Below are 23,982 nucleotides of genomic sequence, written 5' to 3' on the forward strand. Positions count from 1 at the left end.
AAAAAGATTGAATTGAATAATTGAGCTTATTATATGTTTTTAACTCAGTTTGCTAATGCAGAATATACTAAATATAAAAGAATTTACTAATTATGTACTAATATAACTAAATATTGCTGTTACAGCAAAAATTGCATTTAAAAAGCAATTTGTTTCTTCTGTACTGAAGTGAATATATTGGAGAATGAGGAATACCAAAGGAAATCTTGTTCCTTTAAATATAAATATCCAAATCAGATCGATTTCAGATGAGTTGGCTTAACATCTTATTTTTCTCTCACAGACTTACAATGCTTTATTCTGTGAAACAAGTGCTAAAGATGGATCTAATATTGTAGAAGCAGTTCTTCATCTTGCTCGGTAAGTAGTAATGTTTCTGTTTTCAACATATTTTATAAAATAGACATTATATATAAATTTACGTATAAAGACATGCATGTACATATTTAAAATTGTCCCAACATCAAGTTCAACAAATTAAATTGGAAAAGGAATGCCATGTTGATTCTATAGAGACGTGCGAAGCAGGTTTTATTCTCAGTGTAGTCAGTGGTTTTGCTTACAAATGTTACATAGTTGTCTTATTTATCGATATTTGAATTAGAACTTAGTTATGGATCTAACAATTTTAAAACTTGGTGAATGAATAATATGTTTAATGGTACATGGATTTACTTTCTTAATTCTTTCAAATACATAGATCAATTTCTAATACTTATAATTATGCATATAAGTAACTCTTAATTCTGTCATATCTATTAATGCGTGTTCAGTTTTATTCCTGATCATTCTAATCTCACATATTTTCTTGATGTCACTTTCTCTAAATTATTTAAAAGACAGAACTCTGCATTACATCCATTTAGCAATGTGGTATTTCTGTGAAGTATGTGAATCAAACGTTACCCTTTTACAACTTTTCCAAACTGTTCTGTGCTACAGTGTTTTGAAAGGCTGGCAGTAAGAAATCCTCAAGCTCAGATTTCTCAGTTTCAGTCATCGAAATCAAGGCTACAATTTTGGCTATATTCATTTTGTTTTTTGACTTACTCATGCTCATGCTTGACTTACTCGTGCTCATGCTTACTCATCAAACATTATGACATTTGGTCAGTATTTATTTATTCAGTGTTAAAACATGGTCTGAATAAAAGTACTGGCTTTTTGGAGAGCATAATTGCTTCTTCACATTTGGTCTTCAAGAACACATGTATTTCAAGAAAACAACTCAACTGGAGATGCTGCATGAGCACAGGTGTTTTGTTTTTCTGTTAATGTCAAGATTAATTGCTGATCTAAATGACTAATTTCCAGGAACCTGTGACTTAATAAATTAGAGAGCATACTTAACAGTTACATAATTTTAATCACAGTTGGAAAATTCTCTCTAATATTTAAACATGATATATTTGTTTAACTGCCTCAAGGATAAAAATGTTTTGGCAGTTGCAGCATTTCTTTTCAGAACCTCCAAATTTTTTTTTTCTTTGGTAGGTTCACAGTTCCTTAAATGCTCTGGAGATCACCTAGACTCTTAGTCTGGAATGGTTGGCTGCAATTTCTTGAATTTAGTAATACTTATACTTTGAAAGAAACATTTCATTTTGAAGTAAAAAAAAATTCTTAAAAAACATATCATTAGAGCAGATAGTCCTCCAGACTAACCTGTTACTTCTTTGTAGGATTCCTTTCTCCTATTATTTGTTTTGTTGAATAATATGATGCTCTGAATTTAAAATTCTCCCACCTTCATGAATTTATTCTACTGATACAAGGAGAACTTAAATATATGTATATGTACATATATATATATAATGCATATACATATACATGTTAGCAAGAAATTCTAGAACTTGCTTTTGAGTTTCTAGGAGGCCTTATTACAGTGGCCCTGTAAAGATACAGAATTTCTCATATGTACACAACTTTTAAGTCTGTGTACAAGATATTCAGTTTGTGTTTTTCCTCTGAGGATGAATTCATACTTGAAATTGCAGTTGTTTAGTTTTTTTCTTTTTTTTTTTTTTTTTTTATTTTCAGCTTTGAATGTAACCTTTTATAGTTATATACTGAAGCAAAAACATTAAAGAAAAATGAGCAATAGAAAATAAAAGGGAAAAAAGAACATTGTGGAGTTCTTACATATCAGAAACCATATGTACAGTGATTTGTATGGAAATATTGATTCAATTTCCTGAATGAAATCTTAGAAGACATGTTGATTCTATGGACTAAAAATTGCAATAATATTTTCCTGGGAGTTAGGTGATGTTGAATTGTGTAAGATATACTGGAAGACACAAAATAGTAAACTTGGGCTTGAATAAGAATACATTAATTAACTGCATTTTTATTGTGTGGCTGTTTTTTTCTCTTTTTTTCACAGTGAAGTGAGAAAACGAAGTGATAATCAAGATGATACGAGGTCGGTAACTAACCTGGCTGGGACGCCTGTCAAAAAATCAGCACTTATGAAAAACTGCTGCAATGTTTAAGTCACAGACACTTTTCCTGGCATAAGAAGTTTGTATATTAAAAAAAAAAAAAAAAAAAAAAAAAAAAAAAGAGAAAGAAAAGAAAAGAAAAGAAAAGAAAAGAAAAGAAAAGAAAAATGAAGGATTTCTATTATGTATTCTTTTTACTATGTTTTTATACATTTGTGTATTTAGGAGATGGACATCATGGAAAAAATCCAGACACTACTTTCTACTAATTCATCTTGCTTTGACCCTTAGTCTCTGTTTTCACTCTTCTTAAGCAACAAAATTCAATGAAGTGAGCTCAGAATCAATTCTACAGTAGTCAATGCATGTAACACTGTAATATATTTTATCTCCTTTACCTGGTATCTTTTTGGGTTTCTTTTTGGGCTCCATTTCTTACAGAATATGGTAGGACAGTATCATATATCGCTCATAGGAACAGAAAAAAAGTTCTGCCAAGAATGTGAATTAATTTAATCTTTTTGCTCTTATTTGTGTACCTAGTTTTTTGAAGGTCTTGACTTACACATTCATGAAAAATTTCCCAAGAAAACCCAAAGCCATTAAAATATCACCCACTTACAGGTAAATCAAGTTGTGGACAAAAAGTGGAATGGTTTATTAGGAGAAGACAGTGGCAGATACGTAGGCTACTGGTGTAATTTTATCGCAGTAAGTTAGGATTTATTTAAATTGAAGAGTTGAGATTTGATTGGGAACTAAAAAGTAGACTTTATTTCTAGTCCTACACAGCTCAATAGCGAAAGGAACATTTGCATGGACCATTACAGTTCCAAATTCTAAAGAGACCTGTAATACCTGTGATAAGCAGGATGAGAAGAAATGATGTTTCAGTACTCTTCTGTTTGTTTAAACTAGATCATTGACAGTGTAATAGAGAGATTTGAATTGTAATTTTCCTGTGTTTTTCAAAAGCTTTTTATTCAGACATTACTTGAGTGATTGTAATGGTACAGAGGAGTCTGTTCTAATGTAAATTCTTTATGCATTTTTCAAGTTTTAGGTGAAAGAATTATTGCACACACACAAGCATCTGTATGAACCGTTCATTGAAAGGAACTGCTGGAGTGAACGGCAGCCAACTATGATAATGAGAATATTGTTGCCTGACTGTAAGAAATTTCCAAGATACGCAGCAGTAAACGGTATTTTTAAGTGCAGGTGTTTCTACGATCTGAGTTATTATTGCTTGTCTTAGTTCCCAAAATTAATGTAGTAGAAATTGTAGATATTTCTGTCATCATCAGTCACAGAATTGTAGACTCATGGAATGGCTTGGATTGAAGGGGACCTTCTGCCCTAGGCAGGGTTGCCACCCACACCAGATCAGGCTTCTCAGGGTCCCATCCAACCTGGTCTTGGATACTTCCAGGCATGGGGCATCCAGACCAACTCAGGGCAATGTGTTCCAATGTCTCACCAGTCTCTTAGTAAAACATTTCCCCCTAACAATGAATTTGAATCTCCCATTATTTATTTTAAAAATAAACCACTATGTAAAAATACAAATCCGTTTCCCCTTTTTGATACCATCTGCTGCTCCCAAGAACAATTTGGCTGTGGTAACTATCAGTAGCTGAATAGATCATATAATTTCAGTCACTGTAGGCTAACTGAAAGATCACTGTCTACCTTCTTATCTTCAGCAGCGTAATTCATTACAGAGTGCCCCTGACAAATGTGGCTTTCAGATATTTGACGTTATCAGTGTGTGTGCGTGTGCAGTAATTCCTTTCACAGCCAAGGTTCTTTTCATACAGAATGGTGTGTGAAGGTTGATACCCTTTGGTATCAACCCAGGTTGAAGGGCGTGAGTTCAGAGACTTACTTTTTCTCTCTCCTGGATTGGGCCCTGGGTATTTTGGATACTTTTTCTCATTTATTTTAATGAGCAAAATATATCTTGTGTTCTTTGGCTAAGCTATGTAAAATGAATCACTTTGTAAGCTACGTAATTTTAATGTGTGTCGTACAAAGCAACAGTGTTTTATTTTTAAATAAGATTCAGGGTTGGAAACTGATAACAAAGTTTTACCTTGGAGTAGTTTTATGATCAATGTATAATTGATTACTGGAAAAAGCACTACTGAATGGGGATATAGCTATAGCTCAGTTTGAACTGTTATTAGAAACTCTGTGATGATCAGCTCCATCAAGTCTGAATATTCACCTACTGTCAGGTAGAATGAATTTGTGTTAAAGCGAAAGAATTTGGAATAAAAATATTTATTTCAATGTAGAAACAGAAGCATGTATTTATACATGGAAATAACAAATATTTAAGGTTTTCTGTTGTTCTGCTTTAAAAAGTTACCTTGCCTTCTATCTAAAATGTAAAGTGACAAATATCAGCTTTATGCTCTGATATAGTTGCACTATTGTACTTTAAATGTTTTTATTGTTTTACACAGTACTTGAGAACTATTCATTTAACAATACAAAGCTATTTTTTTAGTTAGTGGATGTATTCCCTTAATACATGTATTTATTCAGAAAGGAGAGGCTTTTCATGTCTCTCCTCACAGTCTGTAAATATTTTTTTTTTCAGTTGACATGGAAGTATTATTTTGTCCTATATTGTTTTTGACCTTTTCTAATTGTGGCGTAGTGCACATTTCTGAGGCAGGAATTTCTGTTAAGACACTGGAAATGTTGGGATCAAATGAGTGTTCTAACTGCCTTGTGACTTACGTTAGTGTCTTAATGCTGCACGTTTGGTTAATTATTCTTAAATATGTAATTATGGCCTAATATCGATTGAAGGTTTCAGTGTATCTATTTTTGTACTGACTGCAAAATCCTCTTCTGTTTTAGGAAAAATAGGTAACAGTTTTGTATCTGTACGTCTGTTAAAATGTGTTCCGTGGAAAATACAGGCCGCTCCTTCAAGGAGCTTCATGCAGACGTGCACTGCTGCAGATGCACAGTTCAGCTAATAGAGCCTGTGCCAGAGCAGGCGGAATAAAGACTTCAGTGAAAGATCCTGATTCATAAACAAAATGGAGTTAGTTCCTCATATAGTTTTCATAGACTTTACAGTCTTTATTATTATAAGAAGAATCTTCCAAGATGTTTCTTACTGTAGTAAGTAATGAAAAAAAAAAAAAAATCCAATAGCTCATCTTCAGTTCAGATGTCCTTTACCACTGTTTTTTTCCAAATTTGATGTAGCATGATGCTGTCCCTCTGATCATGTTCAGGCTTCTTATGGTTGAAGAAACTTTTTTACAGCACTGAAGCCTGTAGTATTTTTCTCCCGCTGTATCAGTATCTGGCCAAATCCTTGCTTACTCACCTCCCTAGGACTGGTAACGTTATTGATCATTGCCTGTTTTTTTTTGTTTTTTTTGTTTTTTTTGTTTTTTTTTTTCCTCCCACATTTCCTATTTTGTGAGAAAACCTTCCCTGTGGTTAAAAATAATTTGGCCCGGATGTATCCAGAAAGCAGGTGAAAGTGCATTATATTGTTTGTAAAATGGAGTCAATTTCCTACTGTTTCTGCCCTTTGAATTAGATCTATAAGGGAGTGTATATGAAATGAATCATATTAATCAAGTGGCTGAGTAGCCAATAAACACAAGCTGCTGAGGTTACTGCAGTGAAGTGTTTAAAACAGCAGTGTATTTTCTTACTAGTATGGGGAAGAAATTCAGTGCCAATTGCGCATGCCAGCTTTTAATAAAGCAAATATGTGTAATGAAGGCTCTAAATTGTTAAAACTTTAAAAACTTTATATTGTTTACAATCAGAACTGTGGTGTGCATCCACTGTAATTTTGTATATTTTTCAAAAGAGCTGCATTCTCCTGTATTGAAAATTACTGTACAATAAAATATACTTCAATAGCTTACGTTCTGTGTTGTATTTTCTTTTGTTGCTGCTCATGGACAGTAGCCTAACATAGCATCTCTGACTAGTCAGCTTTATGCAAGAGTGACGCAAGCAAAAGTACCTCTGTCTGCCCTGACTCTTGACCTCACTGAGCAGTTATCAGTTTGTATCTCTGCTGAGAAATGTCCCTGGCTGTGAATCTCCAACAAGGCTGGATCTTCATTCTTCTTGGGGGTTGGACTCAGTGTTCTCTGGAGGTCCCTTCCAACCCCCGTGATTCTGTGATTCTGGATAGGGATACTTTAACACCTCAGTCTCCACTATTATGTGATAATAGTATCATTCAAAAGAAAAAGGTAATAAAAAAGAGGCCCACTGCAAATATTATCTATGTTGGGCTCTGGATTTCAACTGGAAAATGCTTAGTAGTCCATATATCAAAGAAAAAAAGGCCTCCTGAATATAAATAAAATGCTCCTTCAGATAACTCGCAACTTTAAATGTTGATACAAGGGGGACTTAAGAGAAAATTGTCTGCTATCTTCTTACTTAGTAATTCTTAATACGTACAGTACTCCATAAGCATGGTTCTTATTAATTAAAAAAACAGAGAACAACCTACAAGAAATACTGTACACTTTTATGTTCTCAGCTTTACTGGCAGAACTGCTCTGATTTAGCCTGGAAACAACAGTTGCCATTCTTTCAGGGCTAAATCAAAGTAACTTTCAGATCATCACCTTGAGCTCCTTGAGGTGAGTTTAGAGCGGCACTGGCTGGCAGTACACTGTGTACTGTGTATCATTCTTTGACCTTTCTGTCAGTTCTTGAAGAGTTTTAGATTTGTGATATTTTCCTGCTTACTCTGAAGTACATTAAGGTGTTATGTTCTCGTTCATATCAGTTTCTAGTTTAAATGGAATTAGAACAAGAGAGCGTGGGTAGGGACAGTTGGTATAGTGTGAGACCAAGTCCTATCCTTCTAAAATCATGCACAACTTTGCTGGTGGCTGGATCTGGAACTGAAGCATAAATGCATAATCTCTGACCAGCAATGGGCTCTGGAAGAATGAAGTAAGGATCTGTGTGGAGGGTCTGTCAATTCCAAAATGCTCTTTGCAATTGTTGGAATCCATTCTTCAGAATAGAGAGCCAATGATTATGACATCAAATTTAAATCCTTTTCTCCTGTATTACTGTAATATATTCTTCCAGTGGCCATGAAAGGTAATTTTCCCTTTTGTAAAATTTGCACAAATTAAAAATTGTTCTTGAAATGGAAATGTTTAGCTATGTATAACGCCTGATACTATCATATAATCAGAAACAATTTTTATATTGCTATAGTAAAGGCCTATATCTTACTGATTCTGTGATCAGTAGGAATTTTTAGTTCATTAACTAGTAATAGAAGGAAAATTAGATGTGCAGCATCAAAAGCTATTTGTCTTATTACAAATAATAATACTCACCTTGCAACTTTCTGTTTACACTTCTATTTCTTTGTGCAGATAACCACTGACTTTGCTAAGATCTGTTGTTTTCCTTTCACAAAAGATATTAAAAAAGACAAAAAAAAAAAAAAAAAAAAAAAAAAGCAAGCATGAAAACAGGAAAAAAATTGAGGACAATCATGAACAAAGACCTCAGAATGGAGGAAGCTCTCCTGACAGAGTTTTTGTTACCTCTACTTCCCAGCTCCATCTCTATATATCTGTGAGGGAAAACGTTGTTTTCACCAGAATAAAGGAGTTATGCGAGAACTTAGGAGAGAGGAAAAATGAAAAAAAGACCAAAGCTACAACACTGAGAACAGAATATTTACTACTTATTAGCTTTCTTTTTTTTTTTTTTATGCAGAAAGTCTTTCTCCTTTGGTCTAAATCCACTTCTACATACTCTTGATCATTCATAGGGAACCTTTCCATTCATATCAGCAGCATATCTTTACAGAGGTGATTGTTACGGGGGTAGTTAGAGAAAATTCTTGGACATTTTTCAACAAATTTATGAGAAAATTTCCTCTTACAAGGTGCCTGAGGTTTTAAATGATTTTACTGAATAAGTCAACCCTTCAAATGTAAGCTCCAATAAGTTTGTGCAGAGATTGCTATTTTTGAAAATACTTTTGCTGGTCTTCATTTTACCCCAAACTTGATATGTTATTCTGATGATATCAGAGAGGTAACATTAAACTTGTCCTCAGCCAGTGCTAAGGGCCATAAACTTCCCATCTCAAACACAATCCATCCCTTCCAATTCTGTAGCTCTTCCCATTCCTAACCATAATCATTGATAAAACTTTTGGAAATAGGAACAAAAATGCACAAGTGAATTCTACTCTGAGAAAAGAATAAATTAACATACATTTACACACTAATTTTCAAGTCACCTGAAGTGATCAAACCTGAGTGGTAGTGTAAAGCAAAGCAGTGACTTGTATCCTCTTTAGCAGTGACTTGTATCCTATTTTTCCATGGAGGAACAGTAGATCAGAAAATCATGCTTACTTACATACGTGTATGCTTTATGTATGCTACATATTCTTTTACAATATATACATACTATTCATACTCTCATTTTATATACAGACATATATGCATGTATATAATATGCGTGCATGTAGGTATGTGAAACAAGAATTAGTGTCTTTCCTTTTAATATTGAAATCCTAGATCACAAGAACCAGTGGTTTTCATAAAAGGTAACATCGGTGTGTTTGTCATCTTTTCCTTTCACTGGAAATTCTGCACTGAGTTCAAGGTTCTATCTTGCTGAGCACATACTGGTAAATACTTTTGCCTTTGAAACCTACAGTGTATTTTCAGTATCTTATTACAGGAGCTTTGGGCTACAAGCTTTGGGCTTGTACATGAAAGATGTTATAACATATTTAATATTCTACTCCATAATTACTTGGGAATGTGCATCAAAGTTTGAGTATAGAAACGCCTCAAAATTATACTTTATCAAAGGTTTTTTGTAGACACTTTAGGTAGCAAGGTGGTCCCAAGGAATAAACTGCGTCTTTCCTGAAGACCTCACGGACCATAACTGCTTCAACAACCAGTTATCATTGAATAACTGCTTGTTGAAGTGCAACATGAATAACTGGAGCAGTGGAATGCTGCGATGGACATGAAATCTGTCCTTCTTAAATGAAGAACGTACACAGATCACTCCATGTGTGTAGAGGAGAGAATTTTTCATTGAATGGAACAAACAGGTGGACCAAGTGATGTGGAGTGTGAAACATCCTTAGTGATTAGCTATTGATAGGATTTTGTTGAATACATGTGTTAAAATTATACTTTCAAATAATACATTTGAAATAAGATGGGAAGTTTTATAATCCCTACCAACAAAGTACAGGAGTATGAATACTATAACTGTGTAAATGAATGGTGACACAGGTACATGCAGACTTAATCTGAGTCTTTTTATTTAAAAATGAGTCATGTAAATATTTTTTAAGACTTAGTATTTTGTTAAATCCAATCTTTCCCTTACTTTTGTCTTTGCTTTGAGATTTATTACACAAACAACCGAGTAATCAGGATATATTTTAAATATTCACTATGATGTTAGTGTTATGTCTTAGAATCATAGAATAATAATGCTGTAGAATCATGGAATAGATTGGGTTGGAAGGGACCTCAAGGATGATTTAGTTCCAACCTCCTGATGCAGTCAAAGTGCTGACAGTTAGATCAAGTCCCATCCAGCCTGGTCTTGAACATCTCCAGGAATGGGGCATCCACAGCTCCTCTGGGAAGCTTGTTCCAGTGCCTCACCACCCTCTCAGTGAAAAATTTCCCTGTGGAAGCTAATGAAAGTCTCCCTTCCTTAAGTCAAACCACTCTTGCTTGTCTTATATATCTAGCTAACCATGTATAAAGTTAATTATACATCCTGTTTATAATCTCCCTTTAAATACTGGGAGGCCACAATAAGGTCTCCCCAGAGCCTTCTCTTCTCCAGATTAGACAAGCCCACTTCCCTCAGCCTGTCCGCATAGGACCGATACTCCAGCCCTTTGATCACTTTTGTGGCCCTTCTCTAGAACTACTCCAAAAGCTCCACATCCCTCCTGTACTGGGTCCCAAGGCTTGGTCATGGTACTGCAGATGGAACCTCACAAGGCCAGAGCAGGTGGGACAACCACCTCCCTTGCCCTGCCTGCCATCTTTCTTGATGCAACCCAGAATATTGTTGGTATTCAGAACTGCTGTGGCTCATGTTAAGTTTTTCATCTACCAGGACCTCTAAGACCTTCTTGGCAGGGCTGCTCTTAGTGAGCTCTCCTAGTCTGTACTCATATCTGGGATTGCCCCAACCCAAAAGCAACACCTTGCACTTGGCTTTGTTGAACCTCATTAGATTTACATGAGCCACCCTTACAGATTTTTCAGTGTTCCTCTGGACAACTTCATATTGATGTGTCAACTACACCACTCAGCTTGGGGTCAACAGCAAAGTTTCTGAGGGTGCAGTCAATCCTATCATCTAGGTCACTGATAGATGTTATGGAGTACCAGTCCCAAAATCCTCAGGGGATGCCATTTGCTACCAGCCTCCATCTGCACATAAAGTCATTTACCACAACCTTCTGACTATGACCTTCCAACCAGTTCCTTATCCACCAAATAGTCCACCCTTTCAATCGGTATCTTTCCTTACTTAGAGGTAAGGATGTGGTGTGGGAAGGCCTTTCACTACATCAGTTGCCATTCTTTTGCCATCATTCCATCACAGAAAGCCACCACATTGGTCAGGCATGATCCTCCCAAATATTCAGAAGATCTAAAGTTGGTATGCACAGCACATTCAGAAAGGCTTAATTTTTTTCTTTTTCTTTTTCTTTTTTTTTTTTTTTGCTTCCAAGCTCTGAAGTTTCCTACTTCTATTTTTAGTCCTTTTAACTTTATCCTGTGTCTTTGTTTGTCTGTCTGTCCTATACTCCCACTGTTGTTGCCTCTCTGCTTATTCACACCCTTTATTCAACTGCTTCCAATTACTACCTTCTTCAAAGAAGAAACTCCGGAAACTATTCCTTTGCTACCTTTCATCGCTTCTGCTTCACTACACCCCTAGGGCATGAGCTCTGCATCCTGACAGCCCCCAGCCTATCTCTGCTCTTCCTAAGGATAAATTTTCTCACAGAATCACAGAATGGCCAGGGTTGGAAGGGACCTCAAGGATCATCAAGCTCCAACCTCCCTGCCACAAGCAGGACCACCAAACTCCCCGTTTAATACTAGACCAGGCTGACAGCACCCCATCCAACCTGCCCTTGAATACCTCTAGGAACGGGGCATCCACAGCGTCTCTGGGCAGCCTGTTCCAGCACCTCACCACTCTCTCTCTGTAGAACTTCCCCCTGACATCCAACCTAAATCTCCCCTCCATCAACTTAAAACCAGTTCCCCTCGTCCAGCTGATATCTACCCTTTCAAAGAGTTGATTCCCCTCCTCTTTGTAGGCTCCCTTTACGTGTTGAAAGGCTGCAATGAGGTCACCCCACAGCCTTCTTTTCTCCAGGCTGAACAAGCCCATCACCCTCAGCCTGTCTTCATAGGGCAGGTGCTCTAGTCTTCTGATCTTCTGATCTCAATCATAGATACTTTTGTATTGTATTAAAATACTGTGCAAGAAGTATTTCAGAAAAGTTACACTTATAATCAAGGAATATTTATTATGTTACATGGCAACCAATTCATTGAATCAAGTGTTCTTATTTATCTAGCAAATATATTATGCATACAACCATGTTTACACTACAAGTGGCTGTCATAAGAAACTATCAGATGTTTCAACAATGTAAATCATTGATGTGCATCACTGCTTTAAATTTCATAGATTATGAATGTACAGAATTTCCCCATGTTGCAGTAGGAATAACTTACTTTAAGTAATTAAAGTAAGAAACTTATTTTATAGTAAGGCAAGTTGTTTGGTGGTCTTTAATAGAGTAGTTTCAAATTGCCAGTACTTTGCGACAGTGATTTTTTGTTTAGCATATAACTCTAGTGGGGTTTCATCCACATTAATAACAACTCTGAATATGCAATTCCTTGATGCAAAGTCTTTAACCTATATTTTCCATCAGCATAATTACTAGTAAACTCAGTCTAATTGTAATAGTTTGAATCAACATAGTAAAACATATCAGCAAAAATCCAGTGTTTCATCTTCACATGCTTCACTGTTGTCTGTGGGAGCACCACCAACAGTCCACCTCCCAGAATGTTCTTTAACTAGTTTCCAAAAGAACTATGACATAATTAGTTGGTATGAGCTATCAGTGACCTGCAAGATAGGGTTGAGTGCACCCTCAGAAAGTTTGCCGTTGACACCAAGCTGAGTGGTGTAGTTGACACATCAGTATGAAGGGATGTTGTCCAGAGGAAGACTGAAAAACTTGGAAGGTGGACTCATGTAAATCTATACGATTATATCTACTCTACACTTGTGAGGCCCCATCTGGAGTACTGAGTCCAAGTATGGAGCCCCCAGTACAAGAAAGACAGGGAGCTGTTGGAGGGGGACCAGAGGAGAGCCACAAAGATGATCAGAAGACTAGAGCACCTGCCCTATGAAGACAGGCTGAGGGTGATGGGCTTGTTCAGCCTGGAGAAAAGAAGGCTGTGGGGTGACCTCATTGCAGCCTTTCAACACGTAAAGGGAGCCTACAAAGAGGAGGGGAATCAACTCTTTGAAAGGGTAGATATCAGCTGGACGAGGGGAACTGGTTTTAAGTTGATGGAGGGGAGATTTAGGTTGGATGTCAGGGGGAAGTTCTACAGAGAGAGAGTGGTGAGGTGCTGGAACAGGCTGCCCAGAGACGCTGTGGATGCCCCGTTCCTAGAGGTATTCAAGGGCAGGTTGGATGGGGTGCTGTCAGCCTGGTCTAGTATTAAACGGGGAGTTTGGTGGTCCTGCTTGTGGCAGGGAGGTTGGAGCTTGATGATCCTTGAGGTCCCTTCCAACCCTGGCCATTCTGTGATTCTGCGTGACTCTGTGATTCTGTGATTGTGATAATTTACTGCACTACATTCATATAAATGTTTTATTTACTTATTTATTTATTGTATTGAAGTGTCACACATCATTTCTTTGCCTTACAGGAAAAATTAAAATTCAGACTTTTATCCACAATTCAAAATGAATTCCAAATGCTTATCTGTCATTGCAACTTAAGCTGCTGATCAACCTCAATATTTGTAATGCTGATAGGTGAAGCTGGATGTCTTATTTTTTTGTTTTTATGTATCTCTGACAATACACATTTTTTAACTTAGTGTATTTGTTGACTTAGCTAGGCTGTATTACAACAACCATATTACACTGCATAAAAAAGTTCTTGTTTGATTTGAATACTTTGTTTATTCAAATGATATTATAAGACTAAGATTTCACTTTCAACTGATAGGTTCCATCATAGTTCAACAAGACACATTTGGTGATAGTCTGCTCTGAGAGCAAAGCAGCATTTTGAAGCGCTCTCTTCCAATTGCTTGTTCCATGTAGTCACTAGAGGGCACCATTACCCAATAAAATACTCAAAGTCTACCTGGTTTGGTTTGTGTTGCAAAAACGAAAATAAAAATAAGAAAATCACATATGCAGTCAAAAAGTAGGCCTGTCTATCAGAACATTCGTTCTGTGTTAGTTAAATTGTTCTTCACTTTTTTTTTTTCTTTCTTTTTTTTTTTTTCCCCGATAAAACAAGTCTTCTGAATTCTTTTTTAACTTCCTTGTGGAAACTACCACAAGGCCATGCTTCACATTCAAAATCGTATTTCCAGAACTTAATTCCTTTGCCATACGTTGGTTTGTTTGCTTTTATGTTTATGTTTGTGATTCTGAAGATATGTCAGTGGCAATGGGTGCCTTCTACTTTGTTGCAAAAATACTTGGGTTAGTTTATTTGATTGCTTTCATTTGTTTTTGAAATTATTTATATGAAAATAAAGTGCTCTAGGGTAGTTACATATTGTTTCTTCACAGTTTTTGCATGATTTTCTTGCAAGAAAATAATGCATTCTAAGCCCTCTGACAGTGTTGCAGAAATTAGGAAAGTGTACCACACGCTGTGTTCTGGAGTATTTCATGGGCTAAAGAGATTTCTTCCTTAGAGAGAGTCCATTAATATATATATCTTGGTAGTCTCAGTTTGCTAAACTTGAATAAATAAGTGATTAAAATATAAGGAATAGAAGTCCTTCACACTGAGACTGTTCAGATTAGATTTTTAGGTTGTGTACTGGCATATGTTAATTGACAATTAAGTTAACTAGAACAATTGTAAATGTTATCACTTGCTTGTCCCAAGGTTCTTATTCGTTGTTCTTTTCTTCCTTCTCATCAATGCAGCAAATATTTGCTTTTTACCTTGCTGATCATCTTAGAGTAATGAATGCATGTTTGCAGTTGGAAACAAATGATCACGGTGCCACCCTTTCCATGTGCTGTGAAAAACACTTGCAATTGAGGAAAAAATACTCATTAACTAGATGGCCTTTGACACTGGAAAAAAGACCACTGTGGAAGATGCAGGCTCAGGTGAGACCTGGCCACCTGTCACTCCAACCCCTAGCAAACCTTTTCCTGTGTCCTGTTCTGGCTGAGGGGGCTGGGGAGCACATGCAGTCTCCTGTGTCACACCAGACTTGAAATAAAACTTTCCATGTGTTGTACAGTCACAAGAGGAAGATCCTTGTTGTGATGAGAGGAACTTCCAAATGTAAAGCCAACCTGGCCTTAAAAAAGGAAATACAAGAAGGTACTAGCTTTCTTGAGGGCTTGATAACTGTAGTAGAGCAAATCTGCCCCTCCAAAGCCAGATGTGAAATGGTTAAAAACTGCTGATGGAGGACAAAGAAGTTTGCCAGACTGCCCTGGGAGCTGGTGGACAAGACTGAAGTGGGATCCAGCCCCAATGGCTGACCTGAAAGTTTCCCCCCTGTATTGACTGGACTGTGGAGATGGAGTGGGAGGGTGTAGGGGGAGCTTCAAGGCTGCTCCATCAGCAAGAATTGATGGTAAATAGGGGAGATGAAGTAAAATGTTGGGTCTGCAGTGAATTAGAACAGTGGGTACCGAGATACTATGTTGGCAGTATGTCTCAGGATGGATTTTTTACGCCAAAAAAAATGCAGTATCATGCATGGAAACCTGATTTCATCTGAAATCCAGGAAGAAAACTAACTCCAGTGAGGTATTTGAAAGCCAGCATTTTATTTATTCATGATATGTACTGGGTGATTTGATAAATCAAGCGCACACTGTCAGAGTTCAGGTTCTACATTTAGACAGTTAAGATATACACATGCGATACATATGCATGCATATTCATTCTTTTCAAAGAACTCATTAATATATGCTAATATCCCTCTGGGCATGTACAGTCACAAGTATGGTGGTTGTACAACTACTTGCTTCCTCCCCTTTTTTGCTTCTTCCTTTTCATCCCAGAGCCATTTTGTTCACTTCCAACCATTTTTTCCTAATTTGATAAATTTCCATTACTTGTTATAACCTTAATGTGTAGCTTTCTATCTTTTATAACTCAAAACAATTTATATTGAAAACCAAGAAAAAGTCCTTGCATCTGATGGATTCAAAGATAAAAGTTGCCAATTGTGAATTCAGTGATTCTGTGAAGCAGAATCATTGAGAAAAACAAGTTTGTTAGCATACTAAGCAAAGCTAAACTGGAAAGTTTTAGAATTAGCACACATTGACTCCTTTTGCTAAACTAATATATTGGTCCTTAAGCTAATATATTGCCTCTATTGCTAAACTAACCTGTATCAGTGTATAGTAGAAGAGAGATCATATGTCACCCTGCTTCAGGCTACAAAAGCTAAGGTGAGGGTAGAGGGGAAAATAGATTTTTTGGATGAGAATGTGCTCTTAGGGCTCAGGAGCAATGGGGAAGGAATTGCATGAAGTGGGCAAATGGTAGCCTTGAGAGAGTGTTGCATGCAGCCTGAACAGCACTTAGTTTTGAAAGAATTTCAGGGCTGCGGACTGTTAAGTGCACTCTTTTGCATCATAGAGTGACTTACTAGAGAAGGGTAAAATCGCCTTCTCAAGCCATTCTCTGTGATGTTCAGCCTCAACCTGCTGTAGGTGCTGCAGCTGGAGCTGATTCTGACTCTCTCTGCTTTACATGCTCACACGTGCATGATGACCGAGACACAGAATTTCCTCTGACACTGAGTGGGATAAATTACACAGCTTTGTATAAATTACATGGTTTTGGAGAAACTTTTATTCAATTTATTTTCTTCTTAGAAGAAGATTTAAAGATCAGTCACCAGGCAACATCCAAATCTCTGACTGGCTTTTGAATGGGGTTCCTGTGGGCTTGGGAGTTTGGGCATCCAAGTCTATGTACCCTATACTCTTCTTAAATCTCTCTGCAGAACAAACATATGCCATACATATGCAGGCACAAGTTGGTCAGTGTAAAGAATAAGCAAATAAGTAGGTCTAATAAACTCAAACAGTTACTATAAATCTTGTTATAATCTGAGCTGAGTCTCCTTGGAGATCTAGAGAAGTCCACAAGATACTGGGTGCTGTAGCTGCTGTGAAGTGATAGTGTTTCCAGAGACAAAATGGATTGGTAATTTTTATTCCTCCTTTGTCTGAAAATATGGAAAATAAGAATAAAACATCATGAGGCAATGATTTTTTTTCTGTAAACCTCACAGATAGAAGGTTTTGATTCCTAAGTTGTTTTCTGCTTGTTCTGGGGGGAGGTGAATGGAAATAATAAAATTGGTTTTAATCAAAGCCAGTTGTCTTTGCTGTGGGGTTTTGATGCCAAATGATTTAAATTAATGTATGCATATATATATATATATATGCATTCATATATATATATATACATATATGAATATTTTCCCAAAATGAGATGCTTAAAAGGTTTCAAAAGCCATGTTTCAATTATTGTTTTTGTGTTGCTTCAGTAACTCTAGAGCATTTATCCATGTAATAGCATGATCTTCTGCTTCAGTGGTTATATAGACCTCATGCTTCAATAGCTTTGTCTGATAGGATTCAGATGAAATGCTGCCTAGTATATTTTGCATTAAAAAGCTAATTTACAGCGAATAAAAGAGCAAGCACTTAAAAAGACATAATCAGTTTGACTTCAGAAGCTAATTATATTTTAATATATATATACTAAAGCATGTCATTTAATAATTTTTTAAAATAGATGTCAATATTGCTATGAGTTATGGTATATCTAAAATTGGAGTTTTCAGAAAATATATTTGCTATGAATGAAAAGATGTTGATCCCTTATCTCCCTAAAAATTCCTGATTTGTAGTAGTATATTTTAGGGATTGATTCTATAAGTTCATTCAGACTGGCAGTTATCCATGTGACCTTAACAGTCTTCACAAGTGGGTGGTTGGACAATGATGAATGGGCATCTGAGTTGCTGATCTAGATCAGACTACAAGATCATAAACATTAAGCCACCAGTAGTACAAAATTAATGTCATTGAACTGACTTGACTGCCCTAGAAGATGAGTACAGTCAGATACAGAAGTATTAGATACATTTCTGCTAGCCCAGTAGGCTCACATGTATTTTCAGCCACTTGCAATTCCTGTTAATTATTTACTTTTGTTGTGCACTACAGACAGATAATGAGTATTCTGGAAAAAGTAAGAAAGTAAATTTTGGAAGGTGAAAGACTTACCAGATGTGTGTTCTTGTGTGTCACTGATACTCCGGCTCAAATTGTAGGATTTCTAATTCTATAAGTACAGCGAAGGAGAACCATTACATTTCACATGAGTTCCATATATATATATATATACATATACATATATATATATATATATGTATATATGTATATATATATATATATGGAACTCACGTGAAATATATATATATATATATGTTTTATATACATATATATATATATGGAACTATATATATATACACATGTGGAATACAATTCAAGCTTGAAAGCAACTGATTGAATCTACGGATGTGACAGGTATTCAGGCAATTCTCGTCTGTACTATGGGTGAACACTGGAGTCAGTAGATTCCATTAGATTTTGCCTACAGACTTCTTACATTCACTCAGTTTACCTCTCTAAAACATAACTAATTAGAAGTTAGCGCTGTCTAGGAGTGTTTTTCACTAGCAAGAAAATGGCTATTAATAATTGAAGCTACCAGGAGAAACACAATAAATGAGGTTATTATGATATCTCCTGACCTCTTTCCAAAGTTCAGAGTACAAAATACAAATGTCTGCCAAAAATGGCTGGGTATCTAGATTGAAAATTTGCTTCGTCCTTTACTAAGCAGCAAGAAATGTTGACATAAGATACTTATTGCTCCTTTACTGGTGGTTGTCTTGGGACCACGGTTTCAAGGACTCTTCTATTCATTGTTCAGGAATACATAAAAATTAATTGCATTTTTACTACAAGGAGGCAAACTGCCTATGTCCTCAGAGAAAAAGCTTTAAACAGTTGGATAAGAAAACTTCTTGTTCCTTTAATTTGGAGACAAATGAGTTTTACTTACCTAGTTGTAGGGATCTATATTTTTAGGGGTGTGCAGAGTGATTTCTGAATATTGCTGCAAGACAGCTGCTGAGTGAAGAATAGAGCTTGATCACTCTCTAGGTTGCAGAACTCAGATATATTCTAAGAAAACCTTAGGTTGTACCATTATGATAACCTTGGTCTAATATGTTCTTCACGTTGTCTGGAGAAGATAGATTTTAGTAAGGCTGAGATCAGAGCAACCATCAGACAGCTGGTCAAGGTAGAGTTTTTTAATTGCAGCACAAGTACCTTCAGAGGGAAACAACTGAATCCCCAGCAGCGAGGAGGTGAATGCTTGTAGGTGGTGGAGATAGCCTCTGCTACACACAGAAGGAGAGTAGACAAGCAGAAATATGTGAAATGCCCAGAGGAGAGCATGGTCTAAAACACGTGGGTTACTCAGAAAGTAATGCCGCATTTTATTATGTTGGCCCATGATGCCAGATGTAGATGTTGCTGGTAAGGCAGCAGAGACTGAACCTTTCCATTAATCTTCTGCAACATTTATTTGCCATGAAACGGGTGGCAGCAGAGGGGCATTCTGACAAAATGATGACTGACATAGAAGTGTGTATGAAACAAAGATGTGTAAGTGAATTCCTCTCTGTGAAAAAATGGCATCCATTGACATTCATCGATTCTTGCTGAATGCTAGTGGAGACCAAGCGGTGGCCTTTACTTAGTCAGAAGGTTACAATCTTTTGAGAAAACTCTCATAGAAGATGAAGCAGTAAATCTTAGATCTGGTCTGATAATCCTAGATGGCATGTGTAGTAGAGAATTGATTTCTGTTTTGGTTGTACCAGAAGATGAATCCAGGATAAATAAAAGTGTGTTTTTTCATAAGGTTCCCATACAAGTATGTAGCAGACTACTGAGGTGCCTGGTTGAGGTTCTTTGGGCATGTCAGGGAAAGTTAAGTTCTTTAAGAAATTAAGACAGCAAACTCAGGTAATCCTTGAACAGAAAAGATTTCTTTGTTTTCCAGGTGCTTTGTCAGATATGTGCATTCTTATCAAGATTGTTAATGAAACTTTGTAGTTATTTGCTCAGTTCCTGTGGAATGTAAGTCATAAAGCAGCTAGTGATGTTGAACAAGTCATCTGACTTAAATAGATACTGTTGCCAATTTTTTATTTCTTTTTCCACTGATCTCTTTCTGGGAAATGGTTGAACTGTTCCTGCTGATACGTTCAAATAAATTTAATATAGACTTAAGCAGAGAGAAACATGAAAATTTCAGACTTAACTAGTAAAATTTGCTGAAGCTAATAGCAAGGGACAGAATTATAATAGGTACAACTCAAAACAAACGGAAGAAAATATCAGTTGAAGTGATGTGTGTGTTGTTGTAGAGAAAGAGAAGAAGAAAATACATCAAAATCATTGCTTCTATAAATAGTAAAAATTATGCAGAATCATGATCTTTTGTGATCTTTTACTGCACTGATATCCAACAAGGAATATATAAAATGGCTTTTAAGCTTGTTAGTCTTCTTTCCATTCAAACTACTGTGGATACAGTCAATATAATTAAAGTAGTGAGAGAGTTTGGTCAATATGTTAATTTTTATAAGGAATGCTTACAGTCATATAGGCACTGGTGATACATGCCTGTAGTTTAATTATGAGCATGCAAGAGGCAGGGTATTCACGCTTGGCTAAATTGAAAGAACATGTGAGGACTGATAAAACAGTGTGAAATACAGTAGAACATGTCAGCCTAGAAAAGTTGAACTTCTCAGACTATGATGAAAGATCACAGGAAAAATAAATGGGTACCCATTCAAGTATGTAGAAGGGGGAAGTAAGAACGTGGCTGGAAAATACCTAGGATGTGTCATTCTCATTGCCATAGGAATATTTAGGTGTCTGATAGTTTTGCATGAGTTATTGATCTTTTTGAATCCTCCTGGAACTTTGGTACAGAGTACAGAGATTTTGGACACTTCTCCAAATTTTCCCACAATCTGATGATTCGGGATCTAGTAACCCATTTGGTTAGTAACGCATAAGCATACTATACTGTCTATGCAGTGCAGACCTTATTTATTTATCTATCTATCTATCTATCTATCTATCTATCTATCTATCTATCTATCTATTTATTTATTTTTGACCATACATTTTATGGCAGAAGATGTACTGAAATTTTCTGGAAACTTTAGAATCTCTTCTATTCCAGAAGATATGAAACATGCTCTTATCTTTTGAGCTGAAGCTGCATTAACAGTCTGTTATATAGAATATGTATACCACAAGTCCCTGCTTTCTGCAGGGAAGTTCATAGAATCATCATAGAATCACAGAATCACAAGGTTGGAAATTACCTACAAGATCATCCAGTCCAACCATCCTCCCACTACCACTGCTACCACAAGCACTAAACCATATCTCGCAGCTCCTCATCCAGATGCCTCTTGAACATTGCCAGAGATGGTGACTCCACCACCTCCCACCACCACCTCGCCACCTTGCCATACAGTGCCTGACCACTCTCTGAGAGAAAAAGTTTTTCCTCATGTCTAACCTAAACCTCCTCTGGTACAATTTGTGACCATTTCCCTGGGTCCTGTTTGTTGCCTGGGAGAAGAGGCCAGACCCCTCTTCACCACAACCTCCCTTCAGGAAGTTGAAGAGTGCAATGAGGTCTCCCCTGAGCCACTGCTTCTCCAGACAAGTTGGATCAGATGACCTTTAAAGGTCCGTTTGATTAGATGATTCTGACTAATACATCAACAATTTGGTTATTTCTGATTAATGCTTCCACAGCATCAGTTTCATTTTTATCTCTTCAACACCCCATCCCATTTTTTATCTCATAGTGACTAGCCTGCAAATAGGACAAAATGTGGGAGAGAACATGTTTGTGACAGTTGACCCCAAATGACTAAACGTACATTCCCTGCCATATAATGTCACTGTCAGAAATAAACAGTGTGGGAAAGGCGGGAAGGCAGAGACACTGTGATTATGCGCTTTCTCCTCTCTAGAAACCATTATGCAAGCTGAGACTTTGTTTTGCCAGAAGTGTCTTAACAACTGCCTGCCTATAGGAAATAATAATTTCCTTCTTGCTTTTCCTTGCACCTGTATCTTTTGCCTCATTTATTAAACTGTCTTTGACTCGATCCATAATCTTTTTTTCCTTTTTTTCTCCTTTCCTTCCTTCCCAAAGGAGAGGCATGTGAATAAGTGGCCATACAGGTGCTCTTTGGGTGGGTGAATCCAAAACCGTCTTTTTTGTTGCCCCTGCATGAGACTCAGGAGGTTCAAGATAGCATCAGATTTTATAGTAATGTTGATTGTATCATGCTGCACTGAAATTACAGCCGTTACAACTGCTTAACTGTTAATTAGCAGCTTCCTGTTATTGCCACAGGCATCATTTACACTGCTGTATAGTCAAGCCTACAATTTGTCACTTGAGCCTTTATTTCTAATTTTTAATTTCCTTTTTTTTCTTTTTTTCTGTTTGATTTACTGTTTATTATCTTATTCTGCTGTGCCTTGGAAAATATTAATAACACCTTGTGATCATGAACATTTCTATTCCTGTACTGTCATCCTGGACTCAGAAAAGGAGGCTGAAGGTATTCTTGGCTGAAGTAGGCAAAATGTTGCTAGCAGGCCAAGAGAAATGATCCTTCCCCCCTACCCAGCATTGATGAAGCCATATCTGTAATACTGTATCTGGTTCTGGGCTCCCAGAACTAGAGAGACATGGACATACTTGAAGGAGTTCAATATATAGCCACCAAGATCAAAGAACTTTTACCTGAACTTGAGCAAGGTCTTTGACATGGACCCCCACCACATCCTTATCTCCAAATTGGAGGGATGTGGATTTGATGGATGGACCACTTGATGGATAAGAAACTGGTTGAAAGGCCGCAGACAGAGGGTGGTCATCAATGGCTCTGTGTCCAGGTGGAGGCCGGTAACGAGCGGCGTCCCCCAGGGGTCTGTGTTGGGACCCATGCTCTTTAACATTTTTATCAACGACATCGACGATGGAATCGAGTGTACTTCAGCAGGTTTGCTGATGATACCGAGCTAAGTGGTGGGGTTGACAAGTGGAAAGAAGGGATGCCATTCAGAGGGACCTTGAGAGGCTAGAAAGGTGGGCCCGGGTGAACCTGATGAGGTTCTACACAGCAAAGTGCAGAGTTTTGCACTTGGGCCAGAGGAATCCCAGGCATCTATACAGACTGGAAGGAGCGGTCCTTGAGAGCAGCCCTGCAGGGAAGGACCTGGGGGTCTTGCTAGATGAAAAACTTAACATGAGCCAGGAGTGTGCTCTTGCATCTCTGAAAGCAAATGGTATTCTGGGCTCCATCAAAAGAAGGATGGCCAGCAGGAACAGGAGGTGATTGTCCCCCTCTCCTCTGCTCTTGAGAGGTCCCATCTGGAGTACTGAGTCCAAGTATGGAGCCCCCAGTACAAGAAAGACAGGGAGCGGTTGGAGGGGGGCCAGAGGAGGACCACAAAGAAGATCAGAAGACTAGAGCACCTGCCCTATGAAGACAGACTGAGGGTGATGTGATGGGCTTGTTCAGCCTGGAGAAAAGAAGGCTGTGAGGTGACCTCATTGCAGCCTTTCAACACGTAAAGGGAGCCTACAAAGAGGAGGGGAATCAACTCTTTGAAAGGGTAGATATCAGCTGGACGAGGGGAACTGGTTTTAAGTTGATGGAGGGGAGATTTAGGTTGGATGTCAGGGGGAAGTTCTACAGAGAGAGAGTGGTGAGGTGCTGGAACAGGCTGCCCAGAGACGCTGTGGATGCCCCGTTCCTAGAGGTATTCAAGGGCAGGTTGGATGGGGTGCTGTCAGCCTGGTCTAGTATTAAACGGGGAGTTTGGTGGTCCTGCTTGTGGCAGGGAGGTTGGAGCTTGATGATCCTTGAGGTCCCTTCCAACCCTGGCTATTCTGTGATTCTGTGCAATTCTGTGAACTTCAGCAACTTTCCCATTAGAAGAGGCTGAGAGAGCTGAGACTTTTCAACCTGGAGAAGAGGTAGCTTGGGAGAGATCTCATTGTCTAAAAATACCC

The 23,982-nt window shown here is 37.4% G+C and overlaps 1 protein-coding gene across 1 annotated transcript in view; it reads left to right on the forward strand.

Moving 5' to 3' along the window:
- The window catches only part of RASEF (RAS and EF-hand domain containing), a gene marked incomplete at both ends in the record, with an annotated part of 36,890 nt that extends 34,395 nt beyond the window's left edge, over positions 1 to 2,495 (forward strand). Inside the window, 2 exons of the mRNA XM_079548652.1 lie at positions 284 to 360; positions 2,387 to 2,495. Of these exons, the coding sequence (XP_079404778.1) occupies positions 284 to 360; positions 2,387 to 2,495 (186 nt within the window). The remainder of the gene's footprint in view (positions 1 to 283; positions 361 to 2,386) is intronic.
- Between the last annotated feature and the right edge of the window lie 21,487 nt (positions 2,496 to 23,982).

The sequence above is a fragment of the Tetrao urogallus genome (genome assembly GCF_951394365.1).
Source record: "Tetrao urogallus genome assembly, chromosome: Z".
NCBI lineage: Eukaryota > Metazoa > Chordata > Aves > Galliformes > Phasianidae > Tetrao > Tetrao urogallus.